Source organism: Apus apus, chromosome 5 (genome assembly GCF_020740795.1).
Source record: "Apus apus isolate bApuApu2 chromosome 5, bApuApu2.pri.cur, whole genome shotgun sequence".
Classification (NCBI taxonomy): domain Eukaryota; kingdom Metazoa; phylum Chordata; class Aves; order Apodiformes; family Apodidae; genus Apus; species Apus apus.
In genome coordinates this window covers 14,829,228-14,855,917 of record NC_067286.1, presented here as the reverse complement: position 1 = coordinate 14,855,917, position 26,690 = coordinate 14,829,228, and the positions used below count along the sequence as shown (strand labels likewise).

General features: G+C 41.5%; 3 protein-coding genes across 8 annotated transcripts in view; 1 reads left to right on the top strand and 2 right to left on the bottom strand.

Moving 5' to 3' along the window:
• The window catches only part of TMEM86A (transmembrane protein 86A), a 526,280-nt gene that overhangs the window by 157,760 nt on the left and 341,830 nt on the right, over positions 1-26,690 (bottom strand). The gene's annotated exons all lie outside the window — the stretch shown is intronic.
• GTF2H1 (general transcription factor IIH subunit 1) lies at positions 354-24,400 on the bottom strand. 3 transcript variants are annotated; one of them, XM_051622259.1, is made up of 15 exons: positions 24,177-24,400; positions 20,058-20,229; positions 18,078-18,270; positions 15,576-15,738; positions 13,887-13,980; positions 13,013-13,162; positions 11,884-11,963; positions 10,445-10,575; positions 9,197-9,284; positions 7,811-7,899; positions 6,834-6,951; positions 5,871-5,961; positions 4,493-4,608; positions 3,648-3,740; positions 354-3,100 (listed from the first exon to the last, which is right to left on the bottom strand). In XM_051622259.1, the coding sequence occupies exons 2-15, from the start codon at positions 20,209-20,211 to the stop codon at positions 3,014-3,016; spliced, it is 1,647 nt and encodes a 548-aa protein (XP_051478219.1). In that variant the 5' UTR covers positions 20,212-20,229; positions 24,177-24,400; the 3' UTR covers positions 354-3,013. The 3 variants fall into 3 exon arrangements, with proteins under 3 accessions (XP_051478219.1, XP_051478220.1, XP_051478221.1); XM_051622260.1 differs by having other exon boundaries at positions 20,058-20,226; XM_051622261.1 differs by lacking the exon at positions 24,177-24,400 and adding an exon at positions 20,479-21,207.
• Positions 20,637-26,690, top strand: part of HPS5 (HPS5 biogenesis of lysosomal organelles complex 2 subunit 2) — a 25,680-nt gene continuing 19,626 nt past the window's right edge. The window contains exons 1-2 of one of the 3 annotated variants that reach the window (XM_051622250.1): positions 20,637-20,653; positions 26,272-26,441. In XM_051622250.1, the coding sequence (XP_051478210.1) occupies positions 26,334-26,441 (108 nt within the window). In that variant the 5' untranslated portion in view covers positions 20,637-20,653; positions 26,272-26,333. Of the gene's footprint in view, positions 20,654-24,760; positions 24,843-24,949; positions 25,440-26,271; positions 26,442-26,690 lie in introns of those variants that run through there. The other 2 variants (XM_051622249.1, XM_051622248.1) reach the window with 2 other exon arrangements.

Sequence of the window (26,690 nt, the reverse complement as noted above, 5' to 3'; positions counted from 1 at the left end):
TAGTTGACAAAGCAGCCTGTGCAGCTCTCCTGAACTACTGGATCAGTATATGGAACAAACAGAGTACTAATCCCTGGAGACTTAAACTGGCTTTTGTATGATAAGGAACAGAAGGACAGTAGCACTAATAGTGGTGTAGATACTCTGTGGGGCAGAAAAAAGTTCTCAACCCCTAAAAAGGCAATAATTTGACAGTAACTGTATTGTAACCCTTTTGCTCCTGACCCCTCCTACGAGCATGAAGGAAAAGCTCACCTAAGCACTAGACACACCTCTCTCAATTTAGACCTGAGTGGAGCCTGTTTGGGATTTAATTGAACATCAGAAAACACAGCCTAAGCATTAGAAAAGACTTGACTTTAGAATTCAGTAGGGTTTATTCTACAAATCTTAGATCAGTGCCAATGATACAAGTTTTATGAATTCTCATTAAAAATACAAGTCAGTATAAAGATTCCAATAGTAATATAATGCATGATGATTCAGTTTCAAAACTTAAGGAATGAGTCTGATTTTGGACCATGCTACAGAAAGGGGAACACAATGTAAAAGAAAGAATATTTAATTTACCTCCCTTACTTTAGGAGGGGCCTGTGCCTTATTGCCACAATACCTGAAAAAGCAATATGAAGTGCATAGCAGCCTTGCCTGTATAGTCTCTAGGCAAAACTGTTGAATTTAGTGTCATAGTCCTCTCCCCCTCCAGTTCTGTTAATTAAGGTACATTTTGATAGCCTGATATCACTATAATAATTTAAAGCTATTGCAACACCATCCCCCATAATGATTATAAACAGTCCTTTGAACTGTAAAATGCTGTTGTGATGCACTGAAACTCTCACTGTAATAACTGTTTTGCACAGTGTTTCCAGAAACACTAAATACTACTTCAAATCAAGAGTGAATTAGTTCCATGTTCAAAACTCTCCTATAATTTCTTCTTTAAATGAAGTCTCAGTGCAGTCTAATACTTAAATGCGTTGTTCGTAACTTCAGGCACGGTTAGATTATAAATCAGGCTATTTTCTTGAACCTAGCCCTCTGATACAATGAAAGGTGTTACAGCTTTCACTCAACAGTTGAAAACTGGCCATGTAACTGCTAGATCAAATGCTTTGGAGTGGGGGACAACACAACCACCCTTTATTTCTAGGAGCTGCCTGCACTTACAAGAGGATTAGGCTTAATAAAGCCATGACCTAAGCCTAAATTTTAGAGCAATGGCTTCTTTATCACAAAAGGTAACTCTTGACAAGATGTGCACCTCGTTCCCCAAATGCTCTACATACATCTGTTTATTCCTAGTGACATTTTCACCCTGTCAAAAATAATGGGCATCTTGCTTGCTGAGCCCAGTCATTTCTTGTAGCAGAACCACATGAACATCACAGAGCAGGTAACATGCATCTATCTGCAAAAGCAGACAGGGAAAGTAGGTTTAACAATATGCATACGTTTCCAAACAGAATTTTGGTGCAGACAGTGACATTGAACTGAAACTCAGCTTTTACCAAAGTATTAGCATAATACAAAAATCCAAAAACACTGAGTAAAAAGAAGCTGCTGATGTCCACGCATCAGTTAAGTCAAAACTCCTCTTGCATAAATGGAGCAGTAGCACAGAACAAGAACAGACTTGGCTATACAGATACATCTTCTCTTCTGTAAGAATTTGCAAGAATTCTCCACCCAACATCATACTAGCATGTTTAAGCATCATACCAGTGGTGGCAAAATGCAGTATTAAGCCATCATGCAGGCTAATGGGAATTTCTTCTGCTGTACAAAACACTGCTGTGCTTGCTTCTAATACATACTGTCACTCTGATTTGTCTTCGTAGGAAATGCATCTTATACTCTTAACAGTCACATTTAGTCAGAAGTGAAACAGCTCAGTAGCCCATACTGGGCTTTGGTACAGTCAAGATGACAACAAAATACAAGGATGTCATTAAACTGCATATATTATAGAAAACAGGTTTACTTTGCATTGAAGTCACATTGAATACAGAACAAGTTGGTTTGAAATTGTGAACTGATTCCATTTGGAACAAAGTATGGCACAGGTTCCCAGTATCTATGGGCATTGTGTAAGTAACATATTTTTCTCTTTGCAATGATTATCAATTCGCCAAAAATAGTTTAACAGTCAAAAGGGAAGAGTGAAGGAAAAGATATTTAGGAGAAGAAATAAAAAAATGTCTAACGATTGAAAATAAATGACTTATTTTGTAAGAAACTTTATTTAACTTCATTTTTAAAAATGCATTCTCTCCTTAGAACAAGTGCCATCTTAAAAAAAAAAAAAGACTGTAGTAGCACACACTTGCACTCAAAAGGAAAACATGCAAAACTGATGGCTGAAAAAATTCTGCATAAAAATCCAAGACTTCAGGCAAAAGTTTGCCCCCATGTGCCTTTAGGGACCCCAGACTATAAACAGCTTTCAGTGCAATGTCTCTTGCTTCCAGTTGGTGGGGAAACGTGGTAGAGGCTTGTCATCTGACAGCTACACTCTCCCAGATGTTTGAAGCAAAAACAGTCTAAGCTGTATTTTAAAATATCCTTGTTAAACTGTTGCAGAAAGTACAAACAATTCAGTAAAATGTCAGAATCCAGTGAAGAAAAACTTTTGAGTTCTACCCTGTGCCATACACTTTTTAAAAAAAAAGACAGAAAAACAGATTTTATTAATACACCCTCTTTAAATTTTTTATTTCTGAAAGCAGCTTTTTATGCAAATCAAAAGCAGTTCCTGAGTAACTGCAGTAAACAGTGTCTTTTAAATATTTTTGCACCTCATCTCTTCTGTTTTGGTTCTTCCTTGTTTTTCTCCCTAGTTTTCAAGTTTAATCTCAGTTCTTTTTCAAGAATGTGCAAGTTCAGTTAGCATCATTTCTGGAAGTCCACAGCTTGCAGGTCTTTCTGCAACAACTCTAAGATCTGCACATATGCTAGGTTGTACTCCTACACCTATTGCAGATTTTGCTCTCAAACCTGTACACGTGCTTTCTCACGTCTTCTTCAGCATACGCCGGGACTGCCACGTGTGGAACTTATTGTAGGCTGTCTGCAGCATCTCTTCTATATGACTTACCAGCTGAAACATTAAGAGGAAAAAAACATGTCCCAGCTACTGGAAAACAGATCCCCTCCCCTCCCTTTGATCAGATAATCAGTTGGATTCTTTTACTCACTAAAGAGTAATCGCACTACAATCAAAAGGTACGCCAGGTAAAGAGAGAACAGACCTGGAGGCTCAACTGCAAAGTATCTGTAGAGGGAGCAGTTCAGAGAGCTACTCGGCTGAGGTCACAGGGAAGTGACACACTTGCTTGTGCTGCCTGTTCTGGTATTTAGTTTGGGACCACTTCAAGTCTGACACAGTGGGAGACAGTTTTAAAGTTGTTGCCTCACTTGCGTAACTTCAAGTTACACTTCTTGATAGTTTCTGGTGTTATTCAGCAAGTTATACAGGGAGAGAAGCCATGCTCAACCCTGTACCCAAGCTCTCTCTGCCCATTTCCTAGTTAACATAAAAACATTAAATGCCCTAGGACAAGAAGTAACAAAGCTACCATCCGTTGATGATAACAATTCAAACTATTAATATGTCCCCACGTAATTAAAAAGTATTTTCTCCTTACATTTGTGCTTAAATACTGTCTCCGAATCTTTTCTTGGAATGGGCAGAGCTTTGTAACCTGAAATCTTTCCAAGTTGCTCCTCATTTTCACAACCTGAGAGAGACAGAAACCAATACTATAATCACATGCACAGAAGTTTCACTTCCTTTAACAGATTGTTCTCCAGCAAAAACCCTAGTAACTAATTCTGGGGGCTACTTTAAGCAGGTATAGTTTGAGGAAGAAAAGTTCCCAAAATATCAGTCTCTAACAATTCTGGAGCATGTATTTATTTTTAAGGCAAGCAAAATATAACTGAAAGTGCACTGTGTCACTCTTGAGCATTCTTCTTTGCCAGTAAATATTATAGATAAGATACTAACAAAAAAACCCTTGCTGTGCTTCAAGCAAAGACTATTACGGATTTTCAGGCCACATTTTGCAGCAGAAAATCCAACATATCTGAACACAAATTTTTATCTTTGTGGTCCATGTGAGGTCAAAAGCAAGAACAGCAACAGAAAAACAGATACAATCATATACCTGGTTGTAGACTGACATCTCTTATTGAAGGCAACTTTATTCTAAAAAGCAGTGTCTGTTTTGAAGCTATGACTGAGTGATTTTGCGATGCACAGAAGAATGAAGAAAAGTTTAACTGTCACTGCAGGGGTTATGTCTGAGTTGGGGAAGGAGGGAGCTTTAGTTTGTATGTTTTAAACTGGCAATGAGAAACCTGTAGCTGGAATATAGCTGTCCATTCTGTTTGAAACTAGCCTACAACAACTGCTCCTGAAGGGTGCCAATAGGCATGCAGGGACAAGGATGATTTTAACCAATAGCACCAGCAGGAAGCTCTGCCTTACCTTCTCTTCTAGGAATGGTGTGTTAACAGGAAAGCAGGACCAGAAGTGTCGTAGCAGTTCCCCTACTGCCACATATAAATGTTTTAGTTCACACTGAACGTCATTTGGCACCATCTCTGCAACAGGAAAAAGATCTTGTCACATCAATTAAAACTGTCACATGAAAAATGAGACTGTAAGGCTAATGAAGGAGTTCAGCAACATACAGTTCTACTAGAATGACAGCAAGGTTGGCTGGGAGGGAACGCTGAGGTGCCTCCCACCTTAAGTGGGACTACCAGCAGTATTAAATCAGGCCAGCTGCCACTTATAGATACTTGGAAACTTGTATATTGCATAGGAAGACCTATGCTAGGCAAGGAATGGACACCAAACTTAATCCAAGATTAGAAGTAGTATATTTGTAGTCCTGTTTCTTAGATCAGAAGCAGTACTAAATACTTCGTGTTTGATGCTGCAAGTTTTTCTCTCTCTTATGTTGACAATGAGAATACAGTCACAGCATGTGGAAGATGAAAAATCCAGGCAGGAAGAAGGAACTGTAATCCAGATACTCTTAAAGAAGAAAGGGTGCGAGAGCTCAAGAACAGGGAAGGAGCCACAATCATAAAAAGCAAAGACAAAAAGCAGTCGTGAAGATGACAGGAGCATGGTGAGCTGAGAAGTGAATAGCAAACTCTAGCATAGGCTGTTTGTAAAAAACAAAAGTGGTGATCAGGCTCAGAGAAGTGGAGTGTAACACCCAGTCTGCCAACTGGGGTGGGTAAGCACACCTCACTACTGCTTGCTGACTCTCTTTTTTCAGTACCACAAAGCACTCATACTTGCTTTCTTAGCTGTCTCAATTAGTTTCTGCTGCACTTTGTACCAAGTAACACAAATTAAACTGGAAAACTGTTATAAACCCTGCCTTGTGAGAATAGGGATTCATCTGCTGCATGACTAAAGAGAAAGGAACCCAAACTGGCAGGAATGTGACAACAGGGAAAATTCATGGTTGAATCAAGATGTGAGAAGGAGGGGTTCTGTTTTGCCCTTGCAATCTACAAGTTGTCCTTTTCCACAGCAAGCTGTGGATCTTAAATACAGAAATGCTGAACAAGCAATACCCATTATATGTAAGAGGACTTAGTATCAAGTGCATCCTTCATCACTTGCTCTGTAAGATTTTCTCTGATTCACTTGCCTCAGCACTGGTATACCCAGTACCACCCTCACTGTGTGGCTGGGTTGTTGCTTTTCATTTTTTGTTCCTGTAACCCAGTATTACTCCAGCTACGTGTTTTCACAATTTCCTTTATCATTGTAACATATTCTAAGAGGGAGATGAAACAGCAAGCCAGGCATGGTTACAATATCATACATTCTGAAGACTTACGGTTTATGGCTTGCTGTGTTCCACCCTGCATAAGTGCTCCTCCAGGTGACAGGACTGCAATAGTGCTAGTAGCATCACCACTTGAAAGAACCTGAAGGGAGAGTGGGAACAAGTATTTCCGATCACTTTTTCCAACAAAATCTTTTAAAGTAAGTTGAATTTCAACTCCAATGGCAAAAACACAGTTAAGCAGATACAGGGAAAGTTCTGATGAAGAGTTTGCTCATCTCCAGAATTAGACACAGTGCCTGTAAGTGCTATAGCTCATGTTTTCAGTTAAAGCTCTCCAATTATTTATGGACAAAGAAACCTTTTCTTTACCTAGTATGTGAACTGGCTGTACAGCTACTTTGAAGTGAGACAAAAGAATTACTCTAGAGAAGTGTAACACATTCACAGTTGTGGCTGCTTTGCTTAGGGCCAAACCTAGGTTTACTAACAGAGGAAGTTCAGATACTGGCTGGGGAGACTGGCTACATGGCTATGCTGCCCTCCAGTTACCAGGACAGAGCTTCTGTGCAGTCAACAGTGAGATCTACATCCTACCTAAGTGCATTTAGGAGCAAAAGACCCATTCAGTTATAAATCTTCTTACTATGACCTCTTAAGACCATTACATCCTAAACTTCAGGGGGTGGGGATCAATAATATTGGCCTGAGCTTCATGTTGCATTACTGTTCTGCTTTACTACTTTGTATCTTTACCATTTCCTCAAAAGAACATAGTAAAAGTAGTATACAACTCTGAATATCAGCATTGACTCAGTTTGCTGTTGTTTAGATTTTAAATACAGTAGCTCAAAAGGCATGGATAAAGTTGTAAAATAAATGGAATAACAAAACTATTGGAGATAATTAAGCTTACCCTGAAAAATTAAAATTCCACTACACGTGAGGTAAGAAATTACATAGAAAGCAAGATGCTAAGATCAAGAGGGAATTATTTTATGTATTCTTCCATACCTGAGTTAGTTTGGGTACATATGCTTCCATTTCTTGCCTAATATTATTAAAAGAATTAATTATATCCTGACTGGTTGCATATTGCTGTGATTGAATTGGAGTTGGACCATGATAATACCTGTGAGATAAGAAAAGGAAAAAGAAAAGTGTATTAGCAGGAATGTTGGTATAACAGAGGTCAAACTCGGTGTACTGTTTAAATGTTTCTAATTGTAGATGCTTTCCAACCATTGATGCTACTATCCAAATCTTTTTTATTAACAAACTAAAATACATTCCCCCATGGGAAGAGGTTGGGTTTGGGGGGGTACGGCAGCATAACAAGAGAATAGCTTCTGTTGGTGAATCTGTGAGCATTGTTTTACTAATGAAAAGCTATCTGTGCCACCTAGTTCTGGGAATATCATTGGGATGCTGGAACTCACACCACTTTGCCAGCTAAATTAAATTTGGTGCACATTTGGAACTGTTCTCTTTCCTGTGGTATCACTTTCTGAAGTTACAGCTATGGTTCTCAAACTCAAAATCTAGAAAATAAGATGACTATTAATAGAAAAATACTAGGCCAGTAAGCAGTCCAAACTATCCAGATTCCACTTTTCTTTTTTTTCCCAAGAGTGGGTTTTTCTTGGAATAGTACATATTTTCACATGCAACACATGCATTTTTCCACTGTAAGCTGCAACAAAGTGTTGCACTATGAATACAGGTCTTTCACAGACTATAACGTCGAAGCCCTTGAACAGGCTCACAGAGACTTCACTTGCTGAAAAGCAAGATAGAATCAAAACACAAATTTAAATGGGAACTACTTGGAAGTTGGTTTATGCAGGAGTTCCTAATAGGTTTCTAAACTTAGCCTAAACACACTTGAGAGTGGCACAGTAGAGATGAAATCAGCTGATTCAGGCTGTGATGAGAGACCTACTAAACTGAACACACTGAAATAGCCATGTATATTTATTTGCTTAACTTACCTATCAGACTTCTTTAAGTTTAGTGCAATAGTTTTAACGCTATTATTCTTTGCTAAATCTTCATATTCAATTGACTCCTGCAGTTTCACCTATAATAAGACACAATGACACCCATTACTAATAAGGATACAGTTTGATGCGTCCAGTGCTTTTTTCCAGTTCACCAAGTTTGAGCAGAAGGGTTACTAAAACCTCAAGAAAATGAAAGTGTGGAATGGTTCATGCCTGCCCTCCAGAGGGAGCAGTGCCCTACATTGGTTCAAGTGTGCAACTCAGAAGTCCTATCACTATGACTTTTCTGCAGATTCTGGCCAAAACTTGCAGTCCTTGCCATTTCCAAGAAGTGCTCTGCTATACATAGATCATTCTTGGTGCTCTCTGTCTGCCTACCTCCAGGTTAGCAGAAATCGTAATGATTTAATGTCTCACATAAAAGACTGTAACACTACAACTATAAGCTACCCAAGCTATTTGGTGACAGTAGAGTTGGAGCTTAGTGGCAAGAGGTAACAGCATGGGGTACCAGATTTGTAAAATGAGAAAACTACTTTTCAAGTCTCCTGTTCATGCTACTCTTTCACTCCTGTTTTCATCACATTTATTCTAGCTCTGGTATGTCATTTACCCCCTCAGTAAAAACTGCAGCATTCAGGGAAGTCAGTGTTGACTGTTTCAACATTTAACACAACATGTATTCTACAACCTTTTCCTCACAATGTTGAGTCTTCTTGGCATTTTCTATTTAGGCTGTCAACTCTAGCAGGAGTATTCAATTCAGTTTTGTAGCAACTGCAGTACCCTTTCCTACTCTGTCAGCAGCTATGGTTAGTCTCAAACAGGCTGTTGTCCTGTATTTCAGTGCACCAGGCATCACTGCTTTCAGTTTAACCTCAAATCAACTTCTGACCTTAAGATGAAGAAGGCTGCCATGTGCCACTTTAATCACCCCCTCTACAATACACTTAGTATTAGTGAATACCCATATCTCTTTCAAACGGATGTTCTCTAGAAGTTTTCAGGTATTTGGGGGGGGGTAAAAAAGAAAAAAAGGTGGGGGGAAGTAAAAATAGAACTGCACTGAATAGAAACAAACAGAACCAGATTTCTGGGTCCAATCAGAAGCATATTGGAAAGGTTTTACTTTCACTGGGCCCTACTGAAGAGATAATAAACACAAATAAATTACACCCTAAGGTACTGTTCTGTTTAACAGAAGTACAAAACTTCTTACAGGCCCTCAGCTTCTTATTCTACATCCTTCTAAGCAAAGCTACATTAAGTATCACTTTATATGTGTCATAAAACAAGTAAGGAACCTTCAGCACTCTTCTGAGAGACAGACCTTCCAGTTCCATTTAGTTAAAATTGCATCAGCTAACTTTATACCTTTTTCATTGGTGGTTGAAAGAAATCTGAATCCCTGGAGTTTCCATCCGTACTGCTGGTCTCACTGTAATGGTCATTTTGTGCTTCTCTTAAAATAGAGAAACAGCATTAAGAAGAATTCACCTCACAGGAAACTTAAGATACAAGCTAGAGACAAAGTAAATACATCTGTTTCAAAAGTCTTATATGCATGTTCACATACCGTATATCAATTTTTTTCCCCTTATGTCTTCATTTCTAGAAGCTGATCTAGATAGAAGCAGCCAACTCCTCAAATAACCCTGTTTGTCAAGAGGGAAATTCAACAGCAGGAGAGGTTGCTTCTCCTCTTCAGAAAGAGTAGCATGCCCACAATGCAAGTGGGGCACAGTAAAATCATGCCTAAATTAGAAACACTTTGCATACACACTAATACCAAGCAGGTATTAGCTGAGCTATGGGAGCCTAGAGACTATCAGAATGAGAGCTATTGTTTCATCTCTTTCTGAGCTGAGAAACAGAAACACCTTACCCAGACGAGACTTTAAGATCCACTGTTCAACTTGTGCAAGACAGAAAAACATGAGGGAGCACAGCTACACAGAGGAAAGTATTTAATTAAGATGTCTCACAGGTCAGGTCTACAAGATTTGGGCAGGGTAAGTGTCTATAAACCAGTTGTAAAGTAGACTTCACACCAAACACGACATTTCATGTCTCTCTTAAGAGAAATGTCTCTCAAGAAATTTCATTTGTGAAGTTTACTGTAAATATGCGTAACCAGCTGACATTTTTATGGTGAGGGGCAGGGTACAGCACTGCAGGAATCTTTCATCTGATCCACCCATGCCACACTGCTCTTTTGCTTCCTCATTTGCTTATGTCTATGCACCCCACTACAGAAAGCCCCAGCAGACCTGCTCCTAGAAGGCAAGCAGTAGGAACTGCCTGCACCAGACCTCGCCTCCACACAGCAAACAGAATTCTACTTCTGCAGCCTTCACCAGGGCTAGAGAGCTAAGGCAGAAACATCCTTTCCTTTTTAATCTGCTTTGTATGGTAACTCAGCTAAAAATAGCATCTGTCATCTCAGACAGCTCTGAAGAACTGTTATAAAGTAAAACAGGAACTAAAGGTATTCTCATTTCTACAGCTAAATTCTTCATTCATAAAAAATAAAAAAGGTTGGATGAGTAATTGAAGATGTTTTAATTTTGGAAATTCCTTAAAATTTGTTACAAAAAGGCTTTAAACAACATTGAAACTTACTGTTTCCTGAGGCCAGCTGCAAGGACCATGGCACTATGATGATTAAAGCGTTTTATAATGGCAGCGTTGCTACTTTCTCTAGCAGATTTTGAGGCATTTGATGTAGAGGCCACAGAAGCAACACCATAGCCCTACAAAGGAAAACAACATTAGCTACCTCCTGCCCCAAAACCAGAAGAAGTCTCTATTTTCCTCTATTGAGTGAGGAAGCCTGCATGCCACCTCCTCTTGTCTTTACTGAGTGGTACTGCATCATCATCTGAAGCAGTATTTCCCTACCTTACCCCAACATCACTTTTGAAAAGTATCTACAGACTATTTCATTCTGCTAACACTTGGCAGTTTAGAGGTGTCTGAAGAAGCAAAAAATTCTTAAAGAAATCGTTTTATAAGATCCATGAACTGTTAGAAGTAAAACCAGAATTAGCTTTAAAAAAAAAAAGTAAGGATCACCTGTACACAACAGGCACTGCAAGAGCTAGCAATTGTTTTACTGCTCTCTTTTTAACATCTTGTGGGACATCAGCAGCCCACAGGCTAAATGACACCTGTCAGGAGGATGTGATATCACTAGGAACTGAGAAAACCTCAAGCCTTAAATGTTGGAAGTGTTCCCCATTTACCAGGTGGCTGAAGACAACTCACTTTACCCCATGCTCAGTTTCATGCTTGCAGTTAACCAGCCTCAAAAGCAAATAGGGAACTTTGCGTAGAATTTTAAACATACCTATTCCTAAACTCTTAGTCCAGTTTCAGACTGATAGCTTTGTACAACACTTACCAAAAAACCCCAAAACAACACAAAAAACTAAAAAAGACTTAGAAACACAGCATCACTATTAATTACAACTCAAAAGTCTTAGTTAAGTAAACATCAGAAAAAGTGCATCTAAGTTATTTCACATTATGGTACAACATTTATAACACCTGCTTTAATTTGTACTGGGAGGCAAGTAATAGTTTAAGTTAGTCACATTTTTAGCAAAACAGTATTTCAAGCTAAACAAAGCAAACTGTGCCATGTGTTCTTAAAATTAAGCTGAATGAAACAAATAGTGTTCAAAGTGAGAAAAAATGTGAAGACCTTTTCCTGTTTTGTGCTACTCTTCTCTACATTGTCACAGATTCTAAAAGGTAGGAAGAAGGCAGAGAGTCCACTTAGACAAAAAAGCCATCCAAATGAAATATTTTTTTTAAAAAGGGTAGTCCTGCATTTATACCCAGCACACTAAGGCAGACATATAGGTCCACAGGCAGTTTCAATTTCTTTACACAAATACAACTGCATCAGTGTTGACTACCCAACCATTGCAGCAGCCTAATAATTAATGTGGTTTAGAATTAGCATTTGTAGTTAGTTATTTTAAGAGGAGAAAGACCCACTTTCTCCTTAACTGAATCTAAGGGGGGAAAGGAGTGTGTGTTTGACAACTACTTACTTCATCTAATGTTTTATCTTCCAAAGCTGTTAAGTCTATCAGAGGGTTTTTTACTCCTTGAGACACCATTGTTTTTAACCCTGTATGAAACAAAGAAAAAAACCAAGAAAAACTGTATCTAAATAAACAGAAGTAACTGAGATTATTAGATTATATTTAACCTTTAAAAGGAGAAGACAAAGGTTCTGCATGTACCCAAGTATCACTGTGACTAAAACCCTTTCAAAAGGTTCTGTTTAAAATAAGCAATAGACTTGGGAAGTTATTGTACAAGATCAATCTACTAATTAGCAGTTTTTATCAACTTCTACACATCACTGAATGCTTGGTTAAAAAAAAAAATGAAGTTGTTTTACTAGTTGTAGTAGTGGGAACTAGGAAGCCTTAATTGTGTGGTTCTTCTAATTTTGGCACTGTTTTGCTGCCCTGTCTTGGGAAGAATGGTGATAGCTTTTACTTGTGAAGGGTTGTGCATTACTAAGAGAATGCTTCCATTAGCAAAATACAAATTAAGGGATGGTGTTATGTGATCTCAACTCTCCGTATTTCTGCATCACAAACTTACTTCAAAAGTTCAGTAAAAAATTAAGTCAGATAATACTTTTGAGATTTCACATGAAAAAGGTTGAGAGTAGGGATGGCAACTCCTCTGAAAAATCTCGTAAACAGGATCCGTATTTGTCTGTTCCTAAAGCTTGATCTATAACAAAAGCTGTATGTGTTCTAAATTGAGTGCCTACCACAAAATCAAGCCTTATGTAAACACAATTATTCCACAGTATCTGACAGCAGAGTATCATCAGTCTAGCATGACAGCTTCTTACCAAACTGATCACAGATTTACTGTTGCACAAGCTGTAATAATGAGGATTTCTAGTGCCACTGATTTCCAAAGGCTAATTTGTTTCAATAAATGCACTCACTACTGAAGGTGCTAACAATAGCAAAGCAATAGCTAACTTTGAATGACAGTCTGCAGCAGTTCAACAAACCAGATGGCTGGTAAACCAATATGAGAAAACTTTTGCTTCAGCTTTGCTAGGCGCACTAGATCTATCTCAAGTGCTGTGCTCCATGATCTAGCTAAGACTGTAGCAGCCTACTGCAGAAACAATGTCAAGAAGTTTACCTTTTTCATCCAACTTGGCACATTCTGCAAAGAGGTCTTTTGAGCCTGTATTGAGCCTGTCCCGGTGGAAATAATGAGACTGAAAAAATCGTGTCCAAAATTCCTTCTCGGTCATGTTATGTGGAACATTTTCTGCATATTTCATTTTTACTGTGAACAAAAAAAAAAGTACTAATGACAAACTGTTTGACAAATCTTAATATGGTATTTTATGTTAACATTTCCTTTCCTGCTTTCTGTCTAATGCTGCCCTCACTCATGCAGATTAAATGTAAGTGAATGCAGTAGCTAAACATGAGCAAACAGCTACTATTTCATGCCCTGCAATGATAGCTAGAGCTTTCAAAAAAAAAAAAAAAAAAAGCACAGAACAGTAGTCTGAATACTCTAATTTCAAATGTGCACACACACAGTAAGTCTGATTTGCCAGAGTTCTAGTTATTCTCAGAATGGATCTAGTCTTTTTAATCTGGGGCCAAAATAAAGCAGTGTCAGTGTTCAATACAGTGCAGGGGAATGATGGACATCAGATTCTTTTCCTCCCAAAGATGTTTTTAAGAAAAATAACAATTAATTGAAAGACCAAATACGAGAGTATTGTAGGAACCAAATATCTACTCACAAACTAAAAAAAAAAGTCAATATAACAAGTTAAAATGTTTTCATTTAACAAAATCAAGTTTTCATTTCAGAAGCATATTTCAACACATCCTTCTTCCCATCCCCCAAATGAGGAAAGGAAAATCATCCAGAAGACTAAAGACATGGTCCTTTATACTTCTAGGCTCAGACTAACATTCTAGTCTTCCCACAATAAGAAAGCAAAAAACAACTCTTGAATGCTAGTATTTGTTATGTAAAGCACTATTCTTACCTGCAGGATATGTTCGAAATATGGATTCAATGATATCTGAAGTCAAATTATACCTCAGACCATTGCAGCCATCCGTTTGAGGCCGTACATCAGCCTAAGAAAAAGCATACATGGAGGAAAAAGTCATGTAAGAATGCTTTCTGTGACTGGAGAAGGAAAAAAACTGGCATCTTGCAATCAAATTCTGCTGCAGATAAAATAATCTTCTTTCTCCAATAATCCATATCATATTTGATCATAAATAGGTATTTTTAGAATGAGAAATGGAAGAGCATGCATTAACTACTTTATTATACTTGTCACTTAAGGGATGATTCAACAAGTATACTGTAAGCTTTAGAAGATGAAAAGGAAAGGCCACTCCATTAGTGAAAAAAGTAAACTTAGTTAATATACCTTTGTTTCAAAGTGAAAATAGGCATGTTTACTGTATATACCTGATCTTTTGTTATTCATTCAACAATTCAGCTGTGGAATAATTAATTAAAGGTGATAATGAAGGGACAAAAAAGAATTTATGGCTCTTGCACCTTATTTCCTTACACACTAAAAGCACCTCAGTATAACTGATAAATAACATTGAATTTAGAAATCAAGGGTAAGCCTTAGACAGAACTTGCAAGTTAGATCTCAGTGATCTCTTTAGGAAGCTCTGGAGCAAGCAAGAGCTCAGTCCAACTCTCAGTGACACTGCCTTCTTGTCTTCCTTTTCCTGTACACCTAAGTTTTAAGTTTTGTGCCACCTTCTTCCTAGATAAACACTCGTTCTGAGCAGATCCAGATAGTTATTTTAACTTGAGCTAGGACACACAAATATCTGAAGTCTTCTTCACAAATGCAGAGTACACAAACAGAATTTGGGTTTTGTTTTTTTTTTTTTTAACATTAAGGTGTAAGAATAATGGGAAATGGGAAATCAGAGCAATCAAGGTCATTTGGTATCTGATTCAGGTATTTCTACGGAGTAAAAAACAAGTCTTTGTGCAGCAGCTTAGTCAAAAGCAGCTCCCACCCCCTTTTTCCTTCCCAAACCCTTGATGTGTACACAGTTGTAACAAGTGTGGAAATGGGATTCCAGCTGAAGAGTCATAATGTGTATGAATTTTGTTGCACAAGTAGAAACATGCCTATGTGGGAGGAATCTGAAGATTGCACCTAGATTACTTTTAGACTGCATTATGATTACTGAAGCATTGGTTCTACAAATGAGTAACATAAGTGAAAGCTTTGGAAAGAGTGAGGTAAAACTTCAGATACTTAAGTTGTTCTTCAAGTAGCTGAAAGCATGATTTAAGACATTGGGGAGGTTATAAAACCTATTCTGTGGAAAGTCTTTGCAGCTTCATGTATGCATGTCAATGCTGCAACACAATCTTTTCAACTTACTGAGTTAATAGACTGTAATCTAGTGACTGCAAGTTCACCATTATTCCTGTTTTACAGAAAGGAAGCAGCAGTATAAATGACGTCTGCCCATTGTCAATTTAAAGTCCAAATTAAGCATCTCAAATTGGCAACATTTTGAGGATGCAGATTTATGTAAAACCTTTAATTCTTCTTTTCTCCTTCTCACATGCATGTTAAATTGAGGAACCAGGCAAGAACAATGAAGTATATGGGAATTAGCAGAACTTTCACTTTTCCCAATCTGTTTGCTCTAAAATCCTCTCAGTTAGATGTCCAACGTACCAGAAATGCTGCAGAGATGCCCACATCCTGCTTACTAGGTGCTGCAGAATTATCCCCTGCATTCAGGCTTAAACGGTTGGCCCAGAATTCTTCAGCACTGATTACTTGGCTCACAACAAGGTCTTTATAGAGCTGAAACAAAACAGGATCTTCTTGCAGCATTCTGGTAAAAGAATGTATTGAATAGAATTGAAACGCTGCAGAATAAATCACTAGGATTTCCATAACTACCATGAGTTTGCAAAAGGAACAGAAACCAACTTTTCTTTCAAAATGCTGTGCATTTCTTAACAAGACCGTGTAAACAACCAACCTCAATAGCTGTATTTGTCTCAAAATACTTAAGGAAACACTTAAAAAATGTTTAAGGAATGGAATTAAATGCTAGAAAACAGTATTGCCTATGAAAAAGTTCATGTGAGATTAACATCTTGTCCTAAAATACGCTGTGGTGCTTTTGTGTCTTTGCATGTCTGGGACTGGAGTCTCCTGAACTGTAAAAGCCTAGTGAATTTTCTTGAACTTCTGTAACAAAGGTCTTGTGGGGAAAAAACCCCAAGAAAACAAGGTATTTAACTACTATTCAACTCTTGAAGATCTTAAAATTCAGTAGTTACAGGTCTCTACACTATAGATACTGTGCTCTGCAGTACCTTTATACTATCTATACTCTAGTGCAAGAGTACAGATTACAAAGTATGTGTGAAAAAACATACCTTAAAACACACATTACCCTGAGTTGTTTGTTCATTTATGTTTCTGTTGGTGACAGTAGGAGCTTCCTCACTTAACTGTCACATGCAGCACAAGTGCTAATAGAAATATTCAGCATCACTGCTTCCACCAGGGAATAATGTTTACTAAAGTTATAATCCAAATATCAAGTATCTCCCTTACTATCCCAAATGCAAAGTATGTATGCACCAGACACTTCAGTTAATTTATGTTTAAGCAGCTTTTCATACAGCTCTGCACCTAATTTGAATCCTGCTAGGCTACTTTCAGGGAAACGTGCATGTGCGTTCACAATCAGCCAATAAGCTCAACAATGTTCATCATGTAACTCAGCGTCTTGATCTTTTGCAACCTAACAAAAAGGAATCTTATGAATACATAGTACAACGTCTAAGGAAGACCATGGATACACTGCAATCTGGACTGAAAAGTCTGTAGCTGCTCTAAGGATGAAGTGGAAGTGAAAACTTGGTGGTAGAACATCCCTATAATGTTTTAATCATCAAGGGTTTTTCCAGTTTTTCTTGTTGGTAACAAATACAGATTAGTGCCAATTCTTACAAACTAGTGCAGCAAGAAGCTGTTATTCTAATTATTTAATTAAACATGAAATTTTGGTACATACCTGATCCCCACATATCAAAAAATGGAGGACGTGCCATAGGGACTCTGGATGTAGTACCTTTCCAGAACAGGTTGAAACTTTTTTGCCTCATCTGTTTCAAATTAAGCTAATGAAGCCCCAGTACTAGACTTGGACCTCTAATATCTAATAATCAAAGGAACTGACTATGACTGAGTATGTGCAGAGATTCTGGCTTTTCTGTAACTAGAAAAGCTCTTAATGCCACACGGCATAATACTGTAAAACTTTGTTTCAGGATACAAAGATTCAGATCCAAGACTGCTCATGTACTCAGTATTAACACTGTTAGAAATAAGGCACACAGCATAAAGAAACTGGTATTTTAGTGACTGGTGGTTACTGCAGCACTGGAACTGGTCAATCCTGGATGTGTCAGAGCTCCAGCACAAGGGGTCTTGCCCTTCTGCTGGGAAATCTCCTTTTAAAGATGTGATCTGCCCAATGAGGCAATGCTCCTACATTTTGAAAAATCTAACTTTAACTTACCTAAGTTCAAAGCTAGAACAGTCTTTGGAAACGGAAGCTTGTAGATACAGGATTCACAGCAGATGCTAGAATGAAGTGAAACTCATCTGGGGAGAGGCAGAGAAGGGTGCTCTATGGCCACAAGGACTGGTTTAACACAAACATTTTAAAGGAACGGAAGTGTATATTAAAAGCCCTTTTGGGAAAAGGACTTAGGTCCTGACAGTCTTCTCAAAACATTTCTTAGAATAAACATCCTGTATGCCAAATAAACTATTTTATCTCAAGTTAGATGCATGAAAATACCTAGCAATTTAGTGAAGTACATAAAACATTAGGAAAGAAGAATTGAGGGGGAAGAGGTTATACAGGGAGGAAAAAAAAAAAAAAAAAAAATCACAAATCAAGGAAGATGAGAACTTCTGGAAAAGGAAAAAAATATTTGTTGAGCAGCTTTTCTAACTGATACATACATAGAAGAAGACTAAAGAGGCTGACTGCCAGTTGGGTGCTCTCATCTCACAGCCATGGATAACTAAACACTGGGTGGCAGCCGGGTTGGCTGCCTTTACACCTCAAGAACATGTCATGGAGAACACCAAGTGTAGTCCCAACATGTTATGCTTCTGTAAGTCTCAAGGCTTCTTTCCCTTTACCTGTTCTTCTCCTCGAGTTCTTTATTAGCTTTCCTTTTAAACTTGGGCAACAGTTGTTGAAGAAGATCCTTCACCGCATCTCGCTCCTTCACTGCTGTGCTTTCATTGGAGAAGTGAAAGTTGGTTGTGTCCCCTGCATGCAATACTAGTTGAAGCTGAATTTTAGCTTTACCTTCTGGACTGATTTTCTGGCCTAGATTACACAGAGAGTATTAATTAGCAACAGATATTAAGTTTATACATGAAACTCTCTTCCCTAGAGTATTTGCTTATTTATTAGCAGTTATCCTCATCATCCAATTAAATACCATTATCCTGTGTATGAATTCCAGCCATGGAAGTGGAACAGACAGACTTCCCCTTAAATTAGTTTGAACCCTGCATCAGCAAGACATAGACCAGAAGCCTATGGCTCAGTATCCTTCACCTACTGCTCAGGAGCCATAATTCATCTTTGCATCCCCCACATCCTCCATAAGAAAACTGCTGCAAATTAGACTGTCATCAGCTGGACACTTTAACCTGGTAACCAACCCAGGCTACTGCTGAAAGGTGACAACCTTACTCCCCTTTTCCACTTCTTCCTGCTGCCTTCTTGTACAATTATTAGCATTTGTGCAGAAAGCTGAACCAAGGAACTGATCCACTGCAAAGCAACCCCTTTTTACTTTGCTAGCTAGACCAGTTCCCACAGCAGAAAAGAGACAAGAAAGAAGATGCGGGGTGGGGTAACAGCATGTCTGTTGACAGCAAGGTATGCTGGTTTCAAGTGGTGTAGTAAGCACATTTAGCCATTAGTGCTCCCAAACTTGATCACTAATGCCTCCAAGGTGCTATTACACACTCATGAGTCATAAGAAAAACCCAACTCCTGCTTCCTTTCTTGTAACCAGAGGGAGCAGAAGCTACAACAACTAGGTGTATGGACTGCTGTGCTACGTTTACTTCAGTGTAGCACTGCAAATGGAACTAACCTGACTTTGAATCTTAGCCCTTTCTCCAGTGCAAATGGGAGACAAGAACCAAGTGGCACCACTAAATCATAATCTCTATTACAAATAAGTGTCCCCCTTTTTTTATTTTAGATGACAAAAAATGTAAAAGCCTATCAATGTCAATACTTAAAATATAATCTCTTTAAGTGTAAGGAAATAGCTAAATAAAACCTTCAGGAAGCTGATGATTTTTTGTGAACAGAGCTTTTAAACTTCTGATCACCTTCATATTTAAAGAAACCAGCACATTAGTTCTGATTCATCACACTTTTGATCAAGCTGCAGTATTTGTACGTGACTTTAAACAGGAATAATCATTAAACCTTTACCAGGTGATGCACACAACTTCCTTTTTATTCTTTCTTTGGCATGACAGCACACGGAATATGAGTACTAACTGGAGCCAGAAAGGCAGTAATCTATAGACATTTGCTGCTCAGTTTTGGCTGGCAAGTACTCTGGTATTGCAACAGCAAATGCTTATTCGAATGTTACCAGTTTGGCCAAGCAAGAGAAGCTAGTGCTTCTGAAGCTCTGCTGGATGAAAATAAAACACCAAGGTTCATTTCACATGAAAACTGAAACAGCTTTAGATGCATAGTTTAGCAGATGACATGCTGGATAGTTTCTGTGTTAGACCCTGAAAACCCTGTACTTTTCCACAACCCTCCTCCCACTCTTCCCTACACAAGCATATGGCATAGATTATTTTTCTGTTCAATTTATTGCAGAAGTTTATAAAAAGTTAATAATAAATGCAGTATAACAAACATCTGACTACAGAAGTTCTGCAGTAGCAACCTTAATAAACTGCTGATGCTTCACCATCGTCCTTGTCTCTACTGCTACATAGAATAACATAGTTAAAGCTCTTGCAACCTTCCTAACTTACCTACTAGTGTTTTATGGCAAACAGGCTTTGGGTTGTACATAAATATTTATTGAAATACTGCTTACCAAAGCTAGAACAGATGTGTTCACTTACATTTTATGTCTGCATACATATGGCTGACTGTGAATCGGTCTTTGCCTTCAGGTGCCCATGCGATCCTTTCAGCCATAAGGTAGAGAGCTCCATCCTGCTTCTTCTGACGTACCTTCTTTACAATCAGTAACACTTCTTCAGATGACGTGGCCATTGTGGCTATAAGGAGCTACTGAAAACACACAATTGAGCTGATCAGTATAATGATTTCTGCTGTAACTCACTACTTCTACCTATATCGAAGTATTACAACCTACATTTATTTGTGTCTACGTAATTTTTAAAACATTAAAGATACACATGCACCCCTCTGTCAGTTCAATCAGCAAATTTATTTAAATAGTGCCAGCTACCCTAAATAATTCATCTCATTAAATTGCTGATACTGCTTTTGCTCCAAGAAAAGACCTGCAAATCTTACATTTAAATTGATAACCATTTTTTTCTGGTTTAGGTTCCTTTACTGGTTTTTCAAGTTCAGAACTGAAGCTAAGCAATGACATAAATTCCACATCTCCTCTGGCATTTGGCAGCAGTTCCATCCTTCAGTGTGAATGGCAGATGTTAAGTCATCTCAGAAAAGAGAAGAATACAAGGTATGTGAAAAATAGTGGATTTTCAGTTTTCTGTGCTAAAGATAAGGTAGCCCAGTTATACTCCTGTTCTTACCATGCAGGTTTTTGCCCAAGCCTCAAACAATGTTTTGAACACTTGATTCTAGCTGGCCACTTTCCTATCTCCCCAAAAGTCCAAGGGACACTTAATGTTACACTTACTTCAATCAATGGCAATTTTGTCACCAGTCTCGCATTAACAAACCTTTTGGTGCTTGCTACATTCTTCAACCCAGCAGACACTGTCATTCCTTTCTCTACAGGCTCACCCTACAGCCTTACATTTCTCAAGAGATAAAGAACACCACAATTCTGACTGCATTCTATTAACTGACTGTCATACACCTATTTTAAAAAATACAGCTTTGCTATATTAGTTGTAAATGTTTAGTCTGGCCAATTGCTGTATTTTGTACACTATAAACTTTACTATTGATATGCAAAATAGTATTTTTGAAGGCTGATATGCATGTTTCATGTAACACCTGTAATATTCTAAAACTTGCTGGGTCCCACACCAAACTTCAAACAACAACCTGCAACAGCTATCACACTACTAGCAGGTATCACAAAATGATAATTCTAAACATTTAAATTCACATCTTTTTTCTTTTTTTTATTTTTAATTTAAAAAACCAAACAGCAACAAGATAGAAGTTTTTACTCTGCCAATCTGGACAATAGCATAGCATTCTCTTCAGCAAAAGTCTCACAAGCCCATCTCAGAAATTACTTAAGTAAAAGACTAAAGGGAAAGACTTAATGGCAAGAAAGCTCTGCACTTAAGCTTTGTTCCTTCATCTTTTCAGTCATCCAAAGCTTCGCCAAAGACTTCAGTGATGCTGAGCTGAATGGGTTTCACATCAGCACCACTGCAGCAGTCGCTAGAACATGCTGTGCCACATTCTGAGCAGTCCTGCTAACACTTCTCTCTCAAAGAAAACTGCGTGGCATGATTTCAGGACTGTCTCCTACCATAATCCATTACAGTCTCCCCAGCAGCCCTATTCTCTTTCAGTCCTGTCTGCACAACTGCTTTATGTAGAGCTTCCTGTTCCAGGTCTGCAGTCTCTTATCAGTACCTTATCCTTTCTGGAGAAAGGGAGCTGGTCACAGATGCTAATACGCTAGAAACCTCAATACATTGCAAGACAGAGGATTTTAACTTTTTTTCCTCCCTTTGTTACTTTACAGTTCTTTAAGGTCACTATTATCCAATGCAGCTGAGACAAAGCCACAGAATGCAAAGGAACTAAACCTGTACTGAATAGAAAGAAAAAGAAAAGCATTTCTATAGTCAGGCACATTCTGATGCAAGTTGCTTTGCTTTTCTACCATGTTATTCCACCCACCTACAACCAGTCTTTCAACTATGGAAGAAAAAGATCAGCAACTACCAACTTCTTTAGAACCACAGTCCTGGAACAGTACCCTGCAGCGTGCACTCTGTGAACAGACAATTATCCCATGAGAGGCTCATTCTACCTTCTGGGAGGGTGAACACACTAGCTCACTGCTGTTCTTATTTTTATCATTGCTGTGCTTCCTTTCTCATGCAGTAATTTGCAGTCGCAGGAGGATGATACAACTCATAAGCACAGCAAGCATTACCCAAAATGGAGAAAACCCAGAGCTGTCTTTCAGAAAGAATAAAAAAAAATAATCATCAGGATTTAGGAAAAGCTACTGTCTTTCACTAATAAAAGCAAAATAGCTTCTTGTTAAAAGAAGTACAGGAAGAATTCTAAAATGGAAACCTCGCCTAGCTGCTAGAAAAGCATGAGGATGATTTCCTACCGACTGCAGAGGGGAAGGCTACGGCCTTGCTAAGCACACACAGCACACCAGTCATTTTATTTTCTTTTTGGACACTTAAGGCTTACTATGCAGAAGGGTGAGAGCCATCAATGATCTATTCAGGCCTGCCCAAATCTCACAAGCTCTGTATTTAACAACTGAAGTTTCTAGGAATCAGCACTGTGGATAATGACACTGCTGCTCAAAGGGGCAAGAACTGCAACACGCACACAGCTTTCAGTGATAATTTTAATCTGCTGCTCAAATAAACACCATCAGAGTTCTTCAGCTGGAAATCCTGGAGGACAAACCTTTCTGTGGTTTAAGTATCTTCCAGAATAGGAAGGTCAGACTGTTTGTTTTTTTGTTTTGTTTGGTTTTTTTTATTATTATCCAGCAGTAGAGCTTTTGAAGTGACGGTTAATAGTTCTGAAAAGCGTTTGGATTTATCATAGATGGGTATGACTTGTCATCAAGCCTGTTCCTGAGGATGTCAATTTCAGGTGCACTGCACAACTGGCAAGGTCTATCGGAAAGCTTCAGTGTTGGCATAAAGCAAAGGAAAAGGTCGTAGGTGCTTCCATCTATAGCCCCTCCCCGCTCTGTGGGAGTGAACGCAGTTTCTGTAAATACCATGAGATTCCAACAGCTGTCTCTCCTCTAATGCAGCAACTCTTCCTAGGCACTTTTACAACCAGGTACCTCTCTTCTCTGCTCCTTACAACACCTGTTCTCAACACTCTCCATTACCAGTATTTTGCTCCTGTCTCTTCCCATGTGGCTTTGTCAGGTTCTGAGTTAAAAAAACAGGAAACCTCTACACATTTCAACACTCCTGACTTGGCCAGGGTTGGCAGGCAAGCTCCGACAGATTTGATGCAGGGCTTGCTGCTCGGCTTCTGCTCCCCGCAGAGAAGAGCAGAGTATCTAGGCTAATGGCCCAGAAAGCACGGCAGAGACATGCAGCCCGTCGGTCCGGCCGCTCAGCCCAGAGACCCCGGGGTGGGCCTGGGAGCCGGCAGAGCAGCACCCGAGGGGCGGCAGGGGACCTGACAGAGGAAACAGCTCAGCACAACAGGCAGGGGCCAGAAGCGTCATTTGTCTGGAATACCGGCGAGCCTGGCAGCGGGCTGAGGGAATCCACATCCACAGCCTGGACCCCTGAGCCCGCCCGAAGGCTCAGCCCCGTCCTCCTCCGCCACCCGCATCCCCTGCGTTTCGGGCAGCGTCTCTACCCGCGGCCGAACGAGCCCGCGCAGGCCCCGCGGGGCACCGGCGGGCTCAGCCCGGCTCTGCGGCTCCGGGAAGGCGCTGCAAGGGCACCTCTTTGTCTGCTGCCCGCGCCCCGGCGCCGGGCTGAGCCCCCGTCCCCCCAGCCGCGGTCCCGCTGGCGCAGCGCTGCCGTCTTCGCGCCCCCCGCTCCCGCCCCGGGGCCGCAGACCTCCACGGCCCCATCGGACCGACGCCGTTGAGCGGCGGCCAGCGCCGCGGCCGGGAGCCCTCGGCGAGGCGGAGGGGGAGGCCGAAGGCCGCAGCAGGGCTCCCCGCCGCGCTCCCCGGCAGGCGCTGCCCCGCCGGCCCCGGGAGGGAAGGGCCAGGGTCGGGGCGCCGTGGCCGGGAGGATGCGGCCGCGCTGCCCCTCACTCGCCAGCCCACCGAGCGCCCGGCGCCGCCGCCTCCCGCTTCCCCGCGCCGCAGCGCTCCTTACCGTGGGGGCGGCAGCGGGGCCGGCGCGGGGCTGGTGCGGGCTGGTACCGGCGGGCCGGGCGGGAGGGGCCCGGAGCGGGCGCTACGGGGGTCGCGCCGCCGGGGCCATGGGGCGGGCAGCGGGGGGGCACGTGACCGGAACAAGCCGCGGGGCGCGGGGGGGGGGGGCGGGGGAAGGAGCCCGCCCCACGTGACAGAGGAACGGGCCGCCACGGCTCGGCCCCGCCCCCCACCGCGCTCACGTGACCGCCTCCCCCCCGGCGCCATGACACCGCGGGAGGGGCGGCCAAGCAGCGCCCCCGCCCCGCCCCGCCGGCCCCACCGGCCCCACCGGCCCCGCCGCCCGGCCCCGCGGCCCGCGCCCCCGCCCGGCCCCGGCCCCTCCGCTCCCAGGCCGCGCTGCGGGGGAGGGGCCTCCCCTCGGCAGGGCCCGCGGCGGGAGGGGGCGCGCGCCTCAGCCTCACGTGGCCCGGGCGGGCGGGCGCGCGTGACGCAGCTTCCTCCCGCGCGGGGCGCGCGCGGCGTGACGCAGCACGGAGTGCCCCGCCCCTCGCGGGTCACGTGCCGCGCGGCTGGGGGCGGGGCCGGGACCGGGAGCTCCTTGTCCTGCCCGCCCTGCCCGCCCTCCGGCTGGGGCTGCGCGCTGGGGTCTCGGCTCCTGCCGCCGGTGCGTCCCTGCGGGAGGGGAGGCCGGCACGGCCCGACCCGGCCCGGCCCGGCCCGGCACGACCCGGCCAGCCGCGCCCCCCCCGCGCTCCGGTTCCCCGCCCGCCGCAGCTCTTGCTTCCGCGCGCGCCGCCGCGGCGCGGGGCCGGTGCCGGTGCCGCGTGAGGCCGGCGGGACGCGCTCGGTCGGAGCGGCGGCCCGGGCGGCCCGGGGCTCGGTCTGCCCGCCTGCTGCCTCTGGAGGGGCTGGGGGCTCTTCCGAGCTTCGGAGGCACCTCGCGTTATTCCGCGTTGCTGAGGGGGCAGGGCGGGTTCGCAGCGCTCCCTCGAGCCGCGGGCGGTGTCCGGGGGCCCGCCCGGCGCCGCGGCCGTGGCTGGTGTCTGAGGAGGGGGTTAAAGCCTCGGGCCGTGTCTGTGATCGGTGGTTAGATCTGATCTGATCGGATCGAGCGCGTAGCGCGGGCGTCAGGGCGTCTTTCGGGACTGAGCTTTCTGAGCTAAACAGTCCTCGGTGGCGTCGTTCGGAAGTGCCGGTGTTTGAGAACTTCTAAGACGTTTTTGTGAATTTTGAAGAAATAATTTTCCATCTCTCTCGCTCAGTGTGTATCTTCCCTTTTTAGTGCCTGGTGAGAGCAGGCTTTCCCTGCTCTCTTAAGGAGACGGGAGGTTTCACATGGCAGTATGTCTGGGAGGGGGTCACTTGGTTTATAGGATCGCTTGCCAACGTTATTTAGAAATTCAGAGGCTTGAGTATGAAGCATAACGAAAGCTTTTCAAGGAGCATAGAGATCTAAACTTTAAAAACTTCTCAACCAGCGATTCTTTTAAAGTGTGTGCTGTTTAAGATAAATACAGGAGTTTTCAGCTTCAATAACTATTTAATTCTTGCTTTTCACTCTGTGTTATTGACCTTGTGTGCTGGAAAGGATAGTTTATACATGCTTATGTACATGTGTTAAGAAAGCACAAATGCAGGTAGTTCTAAGTTTGGTATCACTTGAAGGTATTACTCCTTATACTTAGTTTTGGGGGAGAAGATGATGTAGGTACAAAATGCCAATGTTAAGTGTTTTCCTTGAGAAAACTAGTTTAAAATCAAGGGCTCGTGTTGTAGGGGGAAGTGCATCTTGCCACAAAAGAAGGCTTTTTCCATAGGTAGACTAGGACTTGTTTCATGGATGGATGTAAATACCTTACAGCTGCTATTTAAATATTTCCAGGGTTGTTACCTGATAGGTTAAGTTGCCTGCAATGAGCTTCAGCAAAGACATCTTCTCAATGAAGCAGGGGTCTGATTTTGTAGCCTTTGGGCCTTTTTGACAAACTGAAACCTGATGCTGTTTGAACAGGAAGACTTTTTATTTAAACACAGAAGAACAGATGTGATACTGAAACATGAACTAATCGAGAACTTACTGTTTTTTTTGTCAGGTACGGCTAAAAACTGAAGCTGTAATGCACCCATGAGTGAGTAGTGTTGATCTTGTACACCAATGGCCTCTGTGCCAATAATTCCAGACTCTTACAACCATGTGTTGGCAGAGTTTGAATGTTTGGATCCATTGCTTTCTGCACTGAGGCTGGATTCTAGTCGTCTGAAGGTGAGTTTATCATGTTCGGGGTTTTTTGGTATGTTTTGATTTGGGGTTGTTTTTGTTTGGTTTTTTAAAATTCAAATAATTTCTGTATTTGGTTTATTATCTGATTAACCCACAGGATTAATCCTGCTCTTTTTGGGTGTGTGCATGCTAGCTTATTGGGGGAGGGGAACACTGGGAAGAAGAAGTAGTGAAGACAAAAGGACCTTATTATTCTGTATGTTTTTTCTTAATGTAGCTGTGTGGTTAAAG